Consider the following 17,837-nt stretch of genomic DNA (forward strand, 5'->3'; position numbering starts at 1 on the left):
CACGTTCACAAGCGTCCAAGTCAGTGTCATCAAGTGGCGTTTTGTCGCCGTGTTCAAACGTGCTCGTTTTCTCTTCAACGTGTGCCGTGTCCCAGGGCTAACATTAGCACCTGAGCGTGCCTGACTCATCCGGCCTCCCCAGCTAGCTTCCAGCTCGTTAGCCGTCGATAACAAACAAAGGAAGCTAGCTTGTTTGGGGTTCGTCTCGCAGCAAGATGTTTAAAGTCCAGATGCTGAGAGCTTTGGTCAACGAGCGCCTGAGTTCGGCCGTGGAAGAAATCTTCGTGGTGTTGGAGAGAACCATAGCGGACTACGAGGACGAACTTTGTCGAACCAAAGAAGAGAACCACCGACAGCGCCAACTACTGGACGCTCTTTGCAAAGCTCACGCGGATGCACCTTCAGCAGGTTGCTTCCCATTTATTCACTCTTCTCATTGATGTTCTGTTCTGTGTTTGTTTCCTTTTGCAGTTTGTGCAGCCAAACGACAAAGTAAGTCTTTGGTTGCCTGACTACTTTTTTTTTTTTTAGTAATCAATTGGAATTTAGAGGCACTTGATTAGTGACACATATCCTTGTCGATCTTTGAGGCATCCTATAAATGTAGAAAATCAAGTAATTGAAAAAACAATCAACAGAATAATCGATTGCTAAAATGATGGTCAGTTGCAAGTGACCTTAGAAACCTTATTTTTTCCCCCATGGTTTTTCTTTTTCTTTTGAATGGAACCAACCCCGAAAATGCTCAGTGGTGGCTGATCCCCGAATATTCAAGATTTTATTTTTTCCTTCATGCAATTATAATGGCTGTCAATTATCTGTGAATAATCACTGCATGTTTTTTTTTTAATTATTATTGTGAGCATGGTCACAGAACGGAATAAGCTTGTTAGTCAAGGCGGCCCCGTACTTCTTTGCTCCCCCGGTTTTCAGACACGATGATGTGTGACAAGACTTTTCCGATCAACTTGTGTCCCGCAGCCGCGCCGCCGCCCCTTCACGTCGAGGAGGACGCGGGCGAGCGGCCGGACGATCCGGAGGAGGTCGACCTGGGCGAGTTGGCGGTGACGCGCGTCATCGTGAAGAGTGAAGACGAAGGCGAGTGTGAGGAGAAGGCGGCGTCGGACGGCGCCGTAGACGCACAACGACGTGAGCAAACGCAGGGCGGCAATTCGAAAAGACGCGCGAGGGGTCGCGCGGCGGCCTCCGCGCTCGGCGGCGAAAGCGTCCCTCGGGGGGAACGCCTGCCGCGAGCTGAAGAAGAGAAGCAGTTCTCCTGTTCGGCGTGCGACATGACGTTCAAGTTTCACTCCACGTTCCTCGGCCACATGAAAAGGCACAGCGGCGACAAGTCGTACACCTGCACCGTGTGCAACGCCGCCTTCAGGTTTCAGTCCACGTTCGTCAACCACGTGCGAACGCACACGGGCGAGAAGCCCTTCGCTTGCCAAATGTGCAACGCCACCTTCGGCGCCCACTCGTCGCTCTTGAGGCACGTGCGCTCGCACACGGGCGAGAAGCGCTTCACGTGCTCCTTCTGCGAGAAAAAGTTCCCCAGGAAGTCCAGTTTGGTGGAGCACGTGCGCATCCACACCGGAGAGAAACCGCTTTCGTGCTCCGTGTGCGACATGACCTTCAGATTTCATTCCAAGCTGGTCAAGCACATGCGAACGCACAAGGGAGACAAAGCTTTGACCTGTCACGCGTGCGGCCAAAACTTCATTTCCAAGCTTCGGCTGGATAAACACGCGTGTGCTCGCGGGGAGAGCAGTGGCGCTCGAACCGACTTCACGCCGCAAATTTGACCATGAAAACGCATTTGCGATTGTGCCGTGCGGGTTTTCTTTGACTTTGTCCGATTGTCTTTCCACCAGATGAGAGAAATAAAGTTTGAATTGAGTGCAGCGTAATGGCTCCCACACTTTGTCGTTAATTGAACACCGGACGAAAAGCGAACGTGCGACGTTCCAAAAATCTTTTGAAGCAGTGCTTCTCGAACTGGAGTCGCAATGGAAAAAAAATGTGCGAGACATGATGACGTATTTCAAAAGTGCGGCGCTGCAACTCGCACCGGTGTACCAATAAAACAAACTCCTCAATCCTCCCCACCTTAGCTTCGGGCTCATTCAAACATCTGATTATGGCTGTGATGCATCATATTAATCTGGCATCCCCGCGTGACTAAAGTTTACGACTTTTTATCTAGACGACACGACTTTTCTTGAAAACTCGATACTCCTAACCATCCACCCTTTTTTTTCCCCCTCCACTTATCTATCCTCCGGGGTCGGGCCACGGGGTCAGCAAACCCACTTGGTCCAGCTCTTCCGGACCACTTCTTTTCCAAAGTCCACAAAGCACATGTGGACTGATCGGGCAAACTCCCACGATAACCTCCAACGTGCTCCTGAGGATGCGGATTGGTTCTTGTCTTCCACTGGGACAAAAACCACATTGCGCCTCCTGCAACTGAAGTTTCACCAAAAAAGCAGACTCTTCTCTCCAACATGGGTTCGACTTTTTTTTTTTTTTTTTTTATCGCCAGATGGCAGTAATGAGCGTAAGCGTCAGCACACGTCTTTTGACTTTCATTTATCAAACACGCAAAAAAAAAAAAAGGCCATAGAAAAAGTCTAAACACCCCTTGTTCAAAGGCCAGGAATTTGTTTCAAAAATATAACGTAACAATGAGGATGTTAATGACGGCAACAACAAGAAAAATCCACGTTGCATTGTGGGAATCGTGCGGCTGGATGTGACGTATGCTTGTTGTCGTTAGCATTAGCAGCTAGCTTTGGGAGCGATCGCGCAAATAGCTAAACGGAGGCCCGGCCGCGCGCTGTCTGGGCTTCCTGTTCATTGCAGTCCGCTTTCGTTAGTGACTGTCGCGTTCTCAAGAATCAGTCTTGGACTTGGATTTCTTCTTTTGTTCACTTTATTTCTCAATCGATCATCAACTCGACACGAAACTGCATTCTTCTTCGTGTCCTTTTCCTCGCCCTTCTGTGACATATTTTTACGTAGTGCCCCCTAGTGTTCCGATTTAGACATCACAATTGGATGTAATTGTACCTTGACAACAAGATGCCAAACTTGTGTTCCTTTTTTTTTTTTTTTTTTAATGAATACCTTATGTTTTTGATACTCACAAGAGATGCCAAGTTTATACCGAAATCAATTTATATTTGTTTGAAATGGCCTCACTGCAAATGTTTGTAGACAAGAAAGTGCAGTTTCTTGGTCGATACAAATTGTGAATTTAAGAAAAATGCTGTTGATGATCTAAAAGAGGAAACCAATCGGTGGTTCATTAATAAGTGAAATATCTCATTTTCTCTTGTGTATTTATCATTGAACTTTAACCAAGCAAAAATGTATTTTATCCTGATACTTTGATTATTCCCATAGAATTGTCAGTAGAATTGCAGCACTACTGGATGCAAATTCTTATTTGTGTCACTTCAGAAATAAAGTGAGGAAATGTAAGTCATAGCAGAGCACTTTCATACAATAACTGAAAACGTACTATTGATCGGTTTTGAAGGGGCAACCTTTTTCACATTTGTTTTGATAAATAAACATGGATTTTGAAATACATCAATGCCTCGAGACTCGACTCGGGACCTGCGTGTCTCGACTCGTGACTTGACTCGGGACTTGAGGCGAAGACTCGAGACTTCCTTGTGGTTTGTTCCCTCCTCTGCCTTTTGATGCATTCATTACAAAATTAAGAAACGTCATCCAAATGTAATCAAATGTAATTCGTTTGATTACTTTGAGAAAGTCAATGAAATTCTTTCAGTACGATTGCATTTCCGACAGAGTCGTAGCTTGCGTCTGTAGCAGACTACATTTCCAAAGTCGGTGCGACGAGATGATGATCATCACCTTCCCGTCGTTGAACACAGTGGCCGGCTTGGTTTTGTGCGAGCCCGTTGTCACTCCCCCCCCACCAAAATCACGCAAAACTCTCTTCCGGTTTGGCTCCGATCGCTTAAGTCTGAAAAGTGATTTCTGGCCTTTTTCCATTGGGCCGTCGTCCTTCACTTCGTGAGCCTCCGGTGGATCGACGTCACTGTCGTAACCTCCAGGAGCGTGGAAGTACGCTGTTTTCACGTGCCACTTTGTGTACGCGTCGTCAGCGTTGCCCTGGGTGAAAACGTGCTCGATTCCCTTTTTCTGGCCGTAACCCTTGGTCACAAACGGCGCCTTGTACTTGTCTCTTCCATCTTGTCAAAGTTGTCAAGGGCAAGGTTTTATTGTCGTTTAACGAGTGGATCTCCTCTCCGCTCTTTGGAGTTAGCTGACCTCACGGCCTCCCCAAAAGTCTGCGCTCCACCACGTGCAGCTCCGTGGCAGTCGTCTACCGCGGGACGAACGCCATCGCGATTGCCGTCTTCAACGACGAAGTCCCGGAAGTGACTTGTTTCCTCCTTTCTCCGGTGGGATGGCTTCTACTCTCGGGTTCACCCCCTGTCACCTGTTGCGCTTCTTCACGTGTCTCCATCCTGCCTCAAAGTCTGCGCGGACCAGCTCGCGCCAGTCTTCACTCAGATCTTCAACAGATCACTGGAAATGTGCGAAGTTCCATCCTGCTTCAAACGCTCCACCATCATCCCAGTCCCCAAGAAACCTGCAATCTCTGGTCTGAATGACTACAGGCCTGTCGCTTTGACATCTGTGGTCATGAAGTCCTTTGAACGTCTTGTGCTGGACCACCTCAAGAGTGTCACAGGTCCCCTGCTGGACCCCCTGCAGTTTGCCTACCAAGCGAACAGATCTGCGGATGATGCAGTCAACATGGGACTGCACTTCATCCTAGAACACCTCGACAGTGCAGGGACCTACGCGAGGATCCTGTTCGTGGACTTCAGCTCAGCGTTCAACACCATCATCCCTGAACTCCTTTCATCCAAGCTTCTCCAGCTCAGCGTCTCACCTGGCATCTGCCAGTGGATTTACAGCTTTCTGACGGGCAGGACACAGCAGGTCAGGCTGGGGGAGGCCACCTCATCCACACGCAGCATCAGCACTGGGGCGCCCCAAGGTTGTGTCCTCTCTCCGCTGCTCTTCTCTCTCTACACGAACGACTGCACCTCAGCGAACCCGACTGTCAAACTCCTGAAGTTTGCAGATGACACCACTGTCATCGGCCTCATCAAGGACGGTGACGAGTCTGCATATCGACAGGAAGCGGAGCGGCTGGAGCTGCGGTGCGGCCGACGCAACCTGGAGCTGAACACGCTCAAGACTGTAGAGATGATCGTGGACTTCAGGAGGCATCCTTCGCCACAGCTGCCCCTCACGTTGTCCAGCTGCCTTGTGTCAACCGTCGAGACCTTCGAGTTCCTGGGAATTACAATCTCCCAGGACCTGAAGTGGGCGACCAACATCAACTCCGTCCTCAAAAAGGCCCAGCAGAGGATGTACTTCCTGCGGCTTCTGAGAAAGCACGGCCTGCCACCGGAGCTGCTGAGACAGTTCTACACAGCGGTCATCGAATCAGTCCTGTGTTCTTCCATCACAGTCTGGTTTGATGCTGCTACAAAAAAGGACAAACTCCGACTGCAACGGACAATCAAAACTGCTGAAAGGATTGTCGGTACCCCCCCTACCCACCCTTGAGGACTTGCACGCTGCCAGAACTAAGACAAGGGCGTGCAAAATCCTCTCGGACCCTCCCCACCCTGGTCACCAGCTCTTCCAGCTCCTTCCCTCAGCGAGGCGCTACCGATCAATGCAAACTAGAACTAGTAGACATTCCAACAGCTTCTTCCCTCTTGCAATCAACTTCTTGAACAGCTAACTTACAATTCCATTACAACAAGCTGGCAATTTTTTTTTTGACTTGAGTTCATTGTCACATTTCTGTATTATGTATTACTCGTGCGCTCACTGTAGTTGTCTCGCCGTGCTGCACTATTTGCATATAGTGGCCACTCATGCCAGAGTAGCATCTGCTCCATTTGCACACTGATTGAGGAGTATCTGTAACATTTGCACAACCATTGTCCCAGATTATCGCAGTACTCGTCACTTTAAACCGCATACACTCCTTGAAGTCTCAGGAGCATGGTCACACCTGAGCTCCAGTTTCCCCCTTTTGTACGTGTCGCATACCGAGCCGAGCTTGTGCATTCTGGACACATTTGGCTTCCCGTCTGTCCGTCCTGTACGTTTGTTACGTAGCATTGCTGCAGCTCGTACCGCGAGGTGCCATCGGTGCTTTCCGCTAGCACGCGCCTTCCCGTACGAACAGAGCTGACTTTGGGTGTCTTGTGTTCTGTGTCTTTTTGGCAATGTCTTTATGTCTCCAAAGTGTTCTCTGTCAATTGACTTTCTGTTGTCCTACTTGAGCGGCTCCAACTACCGGAGACAAATTCCTTGTGTGTTTTTTGGACATACTTGGCAAATAAAGATGATTCTGATTCTTCTATTTTTCCCTTAACGTTTGTAAATCAGTGCATTTGTATTGTGTCCCGTCGGCGGTACAGAAGGAGATATTATACAACCCCAATTCCAATGAAGTTGGGATGTACTGTTAAACATAAATAAAAACAGAATACAATGATTTGCAAATGATGTTCAACCATATTTAATTGAATCTACTACAAAGACAAGATATTTCATGTTCAAACTGATCAACTTGATTGTTTTTAGCAAATAATCATGAACTCAGAATTTGATGGCTGCAACACGTTCCCAAAAAAGCTGGGACAGGGTCATGTTTGCCACTGTGTTACGTCACCTTTTCTTTGAACAACATTCGATAAACGTTTGGGAACCGAGGACACGAATTGTTGAAGCTTTGTAGGTGGCATTCTTTCCCATTCTTGCTCGATGTACAGCTTCAGCCGTTCAACAGTCCGGGATCTCCGTTGTCGTATTTTACGCTTCATAATCAGCCACACGTTTTCAATGGGAGACAGGTCTGGACTGCAGGCAGGCCGGTCGAGTACCCGCACTCTTTTACTACGAAGCCACGCTGTTGAATGTGGTTTGGCATTGTCTTGCTGAAATAAACGGGGGCGTTCATGAAAAAGACATTGCTTGGATGGCAGCGTATGTTTCTCTAAAACCCGTATGCACCTTTCAGCATTAATGGTCCCTTCACAGATGTGTAAGTTACCCATGCCATTGGCAAGAACACAGCCCCATACCATCACAGATGCTGGCTTTTGAACTTCGCGTCCATAACAGTCCGGATGTTTTTTTCGCCCTCTGGCCTGGAGGACACGACGTCCACAATTTCCAAAAACAATTTGAAATGCGGACTCGTCGGACCACAGAACACTTTTCCACTTTGCGTCAGTCCATCTTAGATGAGCTCGGGCGCAGAGAAGCCGGCGGCATTTCTGGGTGTTGTTGATAAATGGCTTTTGCTTTGCATAGTAGAGTTTCAAGTTGCACTTACGGATGTAGCGCCGAACTGTATTTACTGACATTGGTTTTCTGAAGTGTTCCTGAGCCCATGTGGTGATATCCTTTACACATTGATGTCGGTTTTTGATGCAATGGCGCCTGAGGGATCGAAGGTCACGGGCGTTCAATGTGGGTTTTCGGCCTCGCCGCTTCCATGCAGTGATTTCTCCAGATTCTCGGAACCTTTTGATGATATTCTGGACCGTAGATGATGAAATCCCTAAATTGCTTGCAATTGTACGTTGAGGAACATTGTCCTTAAACTGTTGGACTATTTTCTCACGCACTTGTTCACAAAGAGGTGAACCTCACCCCATCTTTGCTTGTGAATGACTGAGCAATTCAGGGAAGCAAACATGGCACCCACCTGTTCCCAATTCGCCTGTTCACCTGTGGGATGTTCCAAACAGGTGTTTGATGAGCATTCCTCAACTTTCGGCATCGAACGATCCAATCCGTCAGTCGACGTCATTCGGTAGCCCGCCGCATTAGCTGGCCAGCCGCTACTAGTGCTTCGACGCCGCTGACAACGATCTCGCCGAAAAAGGCGACCCCCTTACATTCACGAATTGTTTTGTTCAAGTCGTATTCCGCGATGGTAATAATAATCGGTTTTGACATACAAAGCATTCTTGCAAAAAACACATGGGGATTTAGTTGCGGCTTTTAAACATTGAACTCGTGTGCAATACAGTGCAGTGCAGTGCAAGAAGTTCTGAAGTCGCCACGCATGGGTGCTCTTTGCAAAAAATCTCTTTTCATGTATGTTTGGGAGTGGTAATAGCCAGCAAATGTCCAAAAATTGACAGGCGCTGGCAGTGGTAGTTGCACTAAAATGGGTGGAAAAAGCAAAGCACAGCATGGTGTTGATCTGCACTCACTCTGCTGCATTCTTGGCAAGCCTTCAATCATTCAGCTCAAGCTGCCGTCAAGACGTATTACGTGAAGTACTCCAATTAGTCACAAAAATAAGTCAGGGGGGCAAAGGTTAAGTTTGTGTGGGTACCAGCACATGCTGGTGTGAGGGGGAATGAAAAGGTGGATGAGTTGGCAAAGAGAGCCTTCAACAAACAAAACACAGGAATAAACGTCCATCGGAGTAAGGCGCAGGTCCAATGTGAAATTCGGGAGAAAAGCGTACACGTGTGGGCGGGAGAAGCACTGACATGAAATACAAGAGAGTGTGAAAGTTGAAAGTTGGGGAGGAAGTGCAATAAGAAGAAAATATATTATATTGACACAATTACGGCTGGGGCACTGTACATTAAATAAAACAGTAATCATAAAATAGTCTGGCAGTGATTAAGAAAGTAAGCCTACAGTCTGACCCACACTCCGGAGCAGAAGGTGGCGCTAATGAACCATTAAGCTGGATGACAACCGCTAGAAAAAAAAACAAAAAGTCGATTTTTTAATTTTTATTTTTACGTTTTTATTGAAAGAACAAATGTAAACAATGACAGGCATTTCCTTAAATAGCACACAAACTGTTTATCGTGAGGGCGTGGTCTACAGGGATACAACAGCCAATCATAGTACAGCGTCGCCTGTCCTGCAGCCAGTTATATTGGAGCAGGGCGTGAGCGATCGATGCGCTCTGGGCGTTTCCAGACGTCCCAAATGTAGGACGGCAGACTTGACTAATGGAGCGCGGAGTCGTCGTTCGGGGGAATCGGCAGCTGACAGCTCGTGCGCGCCTAACGCGGAAGTGACACAGCAGCAGTCAACCATGGTGTTCGAGGCTTTGGTCAGCGACCTGCTCAACAGGTTCATCGGAGACTACGTGGAGAACTTGGACAAGTCCCAGCTCAAGATCGGAATCTGGGGAGGTGAGCTCGGCGGCGAACTAGCGGCTAACTCGCGGGTTAGCCGCACGCAGTTCGCTAATGAAACTTCCACTCTCGCCGGATGAATAAATGTGAACGCTCGCGAATTGGAGAAACGTGCCGCGTTTCAGCAAAGTGAGCAAAGTCTCACCTAAACGTCGCTCTTAATCACCATTGGGTTTTCTTGCGTTTCTCCTTGTTCCTCGCTGTTCTTGGCCATTTCTGTTGAGCTCCCTCTCTTTCAAACGCTATTTGCCTTCCTCCCCACAAATGTCAATGTCGACAATTCCTGGAACCAAATACATTTATACATCGCATCTCAATCTCATTGTCCTTGTGTATAGTGACAACTATAAGACATTCTCTTATTCTTATATTCCATTCCATTCCATTATATAGCCTACATAAGATATACAGTCCTCTCCAAAAGTATTGGAACGGCAAGGTCAGTTCCTATACTTCAGACATTTGGGTTTCAGATTAAAAGATGAATAAGAGACAAACATTCAGAGTCACGTCTTTTATTACATGGTATTTACATGTAGATGTGTTCAACAACGCGGGACAGAGCACAGTAAAATTGTATATATTATAATAACAAAGCAGAATCTTTGGGTTTTATCAGGACATTTGCGAACATCTTTTACTTTGAAAAATAATGATCGCTATTTTCCGACATGTTAAGGACCAAAGCTGTAACTGAATCATAATCAGTTTACGTTTTTGTGTTTTCTCCGCTGTCAATTTGTTACAATGTCCTGTTTCGGAATAAAGGGATGGAAATTTGGGGAAAAAATGTTTTCAATCAGATGAATCCAAAAAAGGATCGACATAATCAAGGCGATAAAATGTCACTAAGTTTTATACCACTCTCATACAAATGGGTCGGAGCCCGGGCACTTGCTAGGTTTGCCTTCTGCGATTCTCCCAGTGTCTCCTGTGGCCATTAAAACTTCATTCTGGCCTGCAGAAACACTTGGAAGATTGAGTGAAGCCAGCAGAGAGTCAGGGAATTTGTCCGCCTTGTGGGCATTTTGGGAATATAGATTTATTTATTTATTTATTTTAAAAATATATTTCAAAGCAGTTGTGAATTTCCTGGAAGTCATATTTCAGTTGTTTCGTAATTGTGTCTTTAACACGTTCACTGCCATTGACGGCTGTAGAAGTCAAATATCCATGTTAACTGGGAAGGCTGGCAGTGAATGAGTTCATTTTATGCACTACTCTCTCTGCTTGTTGCTTCCTTAATTTATATGCCGATTTTAATTTTTTTCTACCTATCTCGTAACAACAGTTTTAAAAAGGTAATTTTTTTTCCTGAACTTCTGTCTCATAAATCTCCTTTATCTGACTTCTAATTTCCCTAAAGCTTGGGACGCCGTCCAATTGAGTGTCCTTCTTATGCTGTCTATCTAATCGACTTACCGTATTTTCACGACCATAGGCGCACTTAAAAGTCTTCAATTTTCTCCAAAATGGACGGGGCGCCTTATAATGCGGCGCGCCTTATGTGTGCACCGAGTTTGTCCAGCTGCACTCAAACTATCAGAACGGAGTCACAACATGGCCGAAAAACAGCGAGCGGTCACAACAAGGCCGGAACTTGATTTGAATTTCTAAAAGGGTTTCAATATGAACTGAATTATTTCAGCATTTATTTTGATATTTATTTCAATATATCTTCAATTATTTCCCACAATCTACAACAGTCGTCGTGCGTCAATTGGTCGACTAATTGGTTCAGCCCCAATGTTGCCTCCGAGTCCGAAGCCGAGGTCCCGCTGCGTTGCGGTGATCGGCGTAGTTGGTTGCCATGGTGATGCACTGTTATTTCTTGTAGGAAATGTTGTCCTGGAGAACCTGAGAGTGAAGGAAAATGCACTGGTAAGTCTTTTTTAAAAAAAACATTTTTTTTTTCTCTCTCTCTCATGCCACTAAGTATCCCAGTAATCATCGATTCTATTCTATTCAGAGTGACTTTGACATCCCATTCAAGATTAAGGCTGGACAGATCGGTGAGTGCGTGTGTTTGCGAGTGAGCGTGTGATCCTCCTTCGCATTTGTGTGAGCGTCGCTGTCCCTCGCAGGCACACTGACGTTGAAGATCCCATGGAAGAACCTGTACAGCGACGCGGTCGTGGCCACGCTGGACGGCCTCTACCTGCTGCTCGTTCCCGGAGCCAGTAAGCCACGCGAGCCAGACAATGCGCTAACATTGAGCGTTCGCCCGGAGTAAGCCGGCATAGGCTCCGGCGCCCCGCGACCCTGAATAGGATAAGCGGCGTCGAGAATGGACGGATGGAGCCAATAATTCACATATTTGAATCTCAGATTTGTTTCTGGGGAGAAAAAAAAAAACAAAGATTTTTCATTGTTATATATTGTTATATAGTCATATATTCAACACACTGATACGACAGTACTATTGATATAGATACTAATTATACTTTTTAAACCGGTTCATTTGTTGACGTTCTCTTAAATTTTGCATTTATACAATGTTCAATGATTTGTTGATTTATAAATATTTCACACAACAGCGTTTCAAAATATTTGATAGGTTGTAAAGAATAGAAAATCGTAATTAAACCCACGATGCGGTGTCGTGCTGATTTTGTGTGTGTGCGCGCGTGTGTGTGTGTGTGTGTGTGCGTGTGCGCGCTCATGTTGCGGACAGCCATCAAGTACGATGCGGCCAAAGAGGAGCGCTACCAGCAGGAGGCCAAGCAACGTGAACTGCAACGCATCGAGGATGCGCTGCAGATGGCGGCAAGACGAGGTAAGACGCTCTCATCGAGGAGTTGCAAAGGGGTGGAGCAAGTAGCGGCAATTCCCAGAAAGTTCCTCAAGAGAAATTTCCATGGGAAGTTACGCCGCCCAGATGAACTGCACTCACTAGCTAACAGGCAGATGTCTCTCCCTACTATACACCGCTAAAGCAGGGGGGCCCAAATCCAAAGTTTTTCTCCAAGAGAAAGGCCGAAGGATGCAAGGGCCACTTTGAAATTCTTCAACTTTAATTTCTTAAACGGTTTATTCACCTTAGCACTGTACAGCACTGCATTCACTTGCTGATTTCTCTTTGCTGTGTTGATTTCCCTTTTCTCTGCATGCACGCCAATCTCACACGCTACGAACGCTACTCCCAAAAAGTTGGAGATATTGGGCCGAGTGGTCAACATTTCACAATGAGCCGAAAATGTACGAAAACTTTCACAGGGGAACTTAATTCGACTTTGTGTCAACTTTTGACTGCGTGTGTCTGATTGTTGAATCTTTCAGTACTTTTTCTTCCCAAACAAGTAGCTGAATGGCAACATTTCAATGCCTTTCTGTGACCCTTCCAGTCTCATTAGATATGGGTAGAACGGGTCACAAAATGGTTTGGTATGTTCATGTCACGGTTTTGCATTTGTGGTGACTTCAAGTAGCGAGCAGTTTGTATCCGTAAGGGATGGCCACTTGATTAGGGATAGCGAAAAGGACCACACCCCTGCATGGTTATCTACGTGGTTTTGCCCACAAAACATTCTGACAGCTCAAATCCTGCATTTAAGTGTTTTGCGCTTTGTTCGTGGAAGAGGCAAACAACTATATTACTGAAATTAAGTATTCTGACGGTACGGTAATCTTGAGTACGGACGTTCTCGTAAATGTGATATCGTATGGGAAGTGCCGGCTCCTCTAGCGGACATTCTTTGTACGCATGTTTTATATATCCTTCCTCTACCAAGGAACTTGTACTTGTAAAATTCCCAAAATAGCCGACATCTTCGGTAAGGGGGAAAGTCGTAGGGCTCACCGACTGCGCGCACCAACAACGAAGAAGGGCAGGGGTCGTTTTGCCCGCACTGACGACTCCCCCCAAAAAAAGAGCTACTCATACGATTGATGGAAAGTTTTAGCGGTTTTGAAACCCTGACTTTTGAAAACCGTGGTATAGCTTGAAACCGGTAACCAGCCCATGCTTAAGTAATGTACAGACAACAAATCAATCATTTCAGTAATTCTGGGGAAGCCAGAAACCACTACGTAATAGCCATGTTTTGTTTGATTTAACTCAGTCAGACTGCGTAGGCCGGGTACAAAACCAAAAAACTTCGGTCGATGGCGTATAATTGTAGTGAACGATTTACGTTTTTTAGCATTCCACATCTACTCTGTGCCCAGTGGCGGTCCTAGCTTGAATAGCACCCTGTGTGAGACTCCCCTTTGGTACGTGCGTACAACAACTATTACGCTACGAGGAAACACAAACCATAAGTAGCATTAACTATAAAACATGTAATTAGCTACAATATAAAAATACAGCTAGGCATGTTAGGGTGCCCTGCGTCAACTAAGGTTGAAGCTGCAATCCCCAGCATGCCTAGCGGTATCTTGTAAAATAGTGTTAAGATTTACATTTATTTTAAATTAATGTTAATTAGTAATTCTTATTATTGTTGTTGTTTCCCGAAATAGTAATAGTAGTTGTTTTACATAATTGTACCTAATAAAACATCCATTACATAATATATATACATTTCATTTTGTTTGCACTGGGAGTAAGGTTAGTTTTCTGTTTCCTGACATTGCCCTCGCAAAAGCCCCCCATTACCAACTTTATGGGAGTAGTGGACAGCATACGTTACACTTCAATACACTTCAAGGGCTCAAGTTTGTTGTACAAATGATGCCGGTTGCTGGTTAACCTGACGAGTCGCGTTAAGAAGTACATCAAATGCTTGATGTCATGTTGGTGTATGTTATACTATGATTTGTTATGTGTTCACGCTGCGTTTGCCGTCAGCGTCACAAAGCGGCGAGCTGCTCTTCAGTCTGGAAAGTGTTGTTTATAAGGAAACGCTCAACGGTAACACACACACACACACACACACACGCACGCACACTTGCTAGCATGCTACAGACTTGGTAGTGGCGAGCTTCTTGTTCAACAGTCATTCAAGTTGGACTTTTTATATCGTAACAGAGTACAGCAAACCTCCCCATCCCTGTTAATCGCAGGCGATACAAACCCACTAGTGATTACAAAATTGAAATATAGTATAGAGAGCATATAAAAACACAAAAAAATCCCTCCCACATGCTTTAAACCTTCTTCAGATTGCCAGCTGTTTGAGAGCATTTTGACTGATCTTCTGTGACAATACAGGCACCAAACCTACCATAAGACAAAGTCGACTCTCTTCTTTCACCAGATTGTTTCTACTACATATGGTATACAGTTTATGCCACACTCCCCTAGCTGGGACTTGCCGGTATTCTGTAAAAAGTCATAAAAAACGGATTGCTTCGAAATCTGCAATATAGCGGGGGAATGCGAAAAGCTTACTGTCTACATCCGTCGTTGCACAAGCCCAATTCCAATGGAGTTGGGACGTTGTGTTAAACACAAATAAAAACAGAATACAATGATTTGATAATCATGTTCGACCAATATTTAATTGAATACACTACAAAGACAAGTTGTTTAATGTTCAAACTGATCAACTGATTGTTTTTAGCAAATAATCATGAACTTAGAATTTGATGGCTGCAACGCGTTCCAAAAAAGCTGGGACAGGTGGCAAAAAAGACGGAGAAAGTTGAGGAATGCTCATCAAACACCTGTTTGGAACATCCCACAGGTGAACGGGCCAATTGGGAACAGGTGGGTGCCGTGATTGCTTCCCTGAATTGCTCAGTCATTCACAAGCAAAGATGGGGCGAGGTTCACCTCTTTGTCAACAAGTGCGGGAGAAAATAGTCCAACAGTTGAAGGACAATGTTCCTCAATGTACAATTGCAAGGAATTTCAGCATCTATGGTCCATAATATCATCAAAAGGTTCAGAGAATCTGGAGAAATCACTGCATGGAAGCGGCAAGTCCAAAAACCTACATTGAATGCTCTTGACCTTCGATCCCTCAGGCGGCACTGCATCAAAAACCAATGCCAATGGCATGGGTATCTTACACATCTGTGAAGGCACCATTAATGCTGAAAGGTACATACAGGTTTTGGAGAAACATATGCTGCCATCCAAGCAATGTCTTTTTCACGGACACCCCTGCTTATTTCAGCAAGACAATGAACATGAAATATCTTTTCTTTGTAGTGTATTGAATTAAATATAGGTCGAACATGATTTGTCATTCTGTTTTTATTTATGTTTAACACAAAGTCCCAACTTCATTGGAATTGGGGTTGTACTTCCTGGTTGTGCTACAGTGCTCTGTGATTGGCTGTTTTTCATGGTCATATGGTCCACTCACTCTCACTTCCTCTGACTAACTGCTGTGTCTTTCTTTAATGCTGCCAAAGTGCCAAAAGGATTTAAAAAACATAAAAAGCACAAAAAAGCTCTGAGGATGTTGAAACGTGATCACGAGGGCAAGTCAGGTGAGTTGCACCGCGTTTGGTGAAACAGAAGAAATGCTGATCTCACAGCTTCTCCACCACCTCGAACATTTTGTACTACTTCGTATGCCTTGTGTCACCAGCTGTGACTAGTCCTGTAGTTCTGGGGAAGGTTCAGGTCCTAACACATGGACCCGTTCTGAGTCTCCTGCTGGTTGCTTTCAGAGAAACCTCAGGACGAGAAGAAGGACTCCTTCATGGAGAAACTGGCCACGCAGGTCATCAAGAACCTGCAGGTGAAGATTAGCAGCATACACCTGCGATACGAGGACGATGTAAGTTCTGCTTCCTACTCATTCTAGATCCAGAGCAGATCCAGTATTTAACAATGCACTCACATTATTTTTTTGATCAAGTCTTAGTAAAGCTGTGTTCGCCAACTGTCATCGATTGCACCCACGCCAGCTTTTCCTTGTAATCCGCCGGAAGTTGCTGCGCCACAGTAGTCCTTGCCCGGATGGATAAATGGCGCCGTTTCATAAAACTTGAAAATGTTCGATTTTCGTTTCTTCTGCAAGCGTTATTGCCCTCCGTCGAATGGTGACTGCAGAGACGCTTCTCCCGGCTGTTCTTTGCTCATTAATCCTGCTCGAGTTGCTCTTCCAACTCGGGCCACCTCGCCTTGTTTCCGCGGAAACTCTGCTTCGTCTTCTTGACTCGGCGAAGCTCGTTTTCCTGCTTCCTCCACTTGCGAACCGTGGATTCGTCGAACTTGAATTCTCTCGCGGCTGCTCGATTCCCGCGTTCCTCCGCGTAACTGACAGCTTGCAGTTTAAACTGTGCTTCGTAAGCGTGTCTCTTCGTAGGTGCCATTTTCGGGGGGGGTCCTTAGCCAAACCGATGTTGTTTTGCACAATGCCCACCCTGGCGCTATATACCTACTGGGGGTGTGGCTTTAGCGTCCTCTTTCACGCACCCTTGCGCCTTTACGTCCGCATGCTATCCTCAGCCACGCCCGCTTTTCCTCTGCATAAGCAGCGTGTCGGCAGGAAATGCTCCCAGTCAGTCAATTGGTCAAAAAAAAAAAAAAAAAAGGTCAAGCGGAGCGGTCATCACAACAACAGAAAATTAAACGGTGGTTGTTGTTCAGTCATATTTAAAAAAAAAAAAAACGAAACAATATTTCACAAATTCTGCCAGGGTATGTAAACTTATGAGCACAACTGCACATGGAGTGGGTACGGAAAGTTTTCAGACCCTCTTAAATCTTTCACTGTTATATTGCAGCCGTTTGCTAAAATCATTTCAGTTCATTTTTTCCCACATTAATGTACACACAGCACCCCATATTGACAGACAAAAACGTAATTGCTGACCTTTTTGTAGATTGAAAAAGAAAAACTGAAATATACACAGCCATAAGTATTCAGAGCCTTTGCTGAGTATTTAGTAGAAGCACCCTCTTGAGCTATGAGGGTTGCATGAGGGCCCGACATCCACAAGTGGGGCCAATGCTTACAGCCTGACACCGTGGAATCCGATTGGCCTGGCCTGGCCAACCCGCGGCTCGCGAGCCTCATGCGGCTCTTTAACTAGTTTCATGCGGCTCTTCAGGAGCTGTCACATGACATGCGTCAAAAATGCTTGGCTGGCGCTGTCATTCACTCCCCCTACAGCTAGATGGCACACTGACCATGTAAGCCTGTTTGAGTGACGTCAAACGAGCGACGAGAGAATCTTTGGTGTGACATCATTTGTGTTGTAAACAATTTCCGTCAAGTTACCTCTTGAAATGGCAGGGAAAAAAAGCACAGCCAAACGAAAATATGAAGAAGAACACAGGACGTTTTTGCCAGAGTGGGAGAGTTTATATTTTTTTTGTTAAACGTAATGGCAATCCGATCTGCCTTATATGTCAGGCAGCATTAGCGCATTTCAAAGCTTCAAATCTTCAGCGTCACTTCAGCTCACTCCACCCTAACATCGAACAGGAATTTCCAAAAGGGACTGAACTTCGCAAGAACAAGTTGGTCGCTTTGAAAAGCAAGGCAGAAAAGCAGGTGCAGTTTTTCAAAAAAATTACAAAACACTCAGAGACCGTAACGCTTGTATCATATCAGCTGGCTTGGAAGCCAGACTGTTTGAAAGCCCCGCTCGTCACAGATGAGGCTGCGGCTGAGTTGGAGATGATCGACCTTTGTGAGGAGGATCAACTGAAAACTGTTTTAAGGGAAGGGACCGTTG

The 17,837-nt window shown here is 45.7% G+C and overlaps 2 protein-coding genes across 9 annotated transcripts in view; both read left to right on the top strand.

Annotated features, from left to right (window-relative positions):
- The first annotated feature begins 205 nt into the window (after nucleotides 1–205).
- Nucleotides 206–1,910, top strand: LOC133469571 (zinc finger protein 879-like). Of its 2 annotated transcripts, none has more exons than XM_061756804.1 (2): nucleotides 206–408; nucleotides 934–1,910. In XM_061756804.1, exons 1-2 carry the CDS (start codon nucleotides 216–218, stop codon nucleotides 1,803–1,805), a joined length of 1,065 nt encoding a protein of 354 aa, XP_061612788.1. In that variant the 5' UTR covers nucleotides 206–215; the 3' UTR covers nucleotides 1,806–1,910. The 2 variants fall into 2 exon arrangements, with proteins under 2 accessions (XP_061612788.1, XP_061612795.1); XM_061756811.1 differs by having other exon boundaries at nucleotides 982–1,910.
- A 7,029-nt stretch (nucleotides 1,911–8,939) lies between these two features.
- Nucleotides 8,940–17,837, top strand: part of vps13c (vacuolar protein sorting 13 homolog C) — a 79,998-nt gene continuing 71,100 nt past the window's right edge. The window contains exons 1-8 of one of the 7 annotated variants that reach the window (XM_061756929.1): nucleotides 8,940–9,251; nucleotides 11,092–11,135; nucleotides 11,224–11,266; nucleotides 11,339–11,434; nucleotides 11,929–12,030; nucleotides 14,044–14,106; nucleotides 15,558–15,635; nucleotides 15,819–15,928. In XM_061756929.1, the coding sequence (XP_061612913.1) occupies nucleotides 9,152–9,251; nucleotides 11,092–11,135; nucleotides 11,224–11,266; nucleotides 11,339–11,434; nucleotides 11,929–12,030; nucleotides 14,044–14,106; nucleotides 15,558–15,635; nucleotides 15,819–15,928 (636 nt within the window). In that variant the 5' untranslated portion in view covers nucleotides 8,940–9,151. The remainder of the gene's footprint in view (nucleotides 9,252–11,091; nucleotides 11,136–11,223; nucleotides 11,267–11,338; nucleotides 11,435–11,928; nucleotides 12,031–14,043; nucleotides 14,107–15,557; nucleotides 15,636–15,818; nucleotides 15,929–17,837) is intronic. The other 6 variants (XM_061756922.1, XR_009785743.1, XM_061756891.1 and 3 more) reach the window with 6 other exon arrangements.

Source organism: Phyllopteryx taeniolatus, chromosome 2, assembly GCF_024500385.1.
Source record: "Phyllopteryx taeniolatus isolate TA_2022b chromosome 2, UOR_Ptae_1.2, whole genome shotgun sequence".
Lineage (NCBI taxonomy): Eukaryota > Metazoa > Chordata > Actinopteri > Syngnathiformes > Syngnathidae > Phyllopteryx > Phyllopteryx taeniolatus.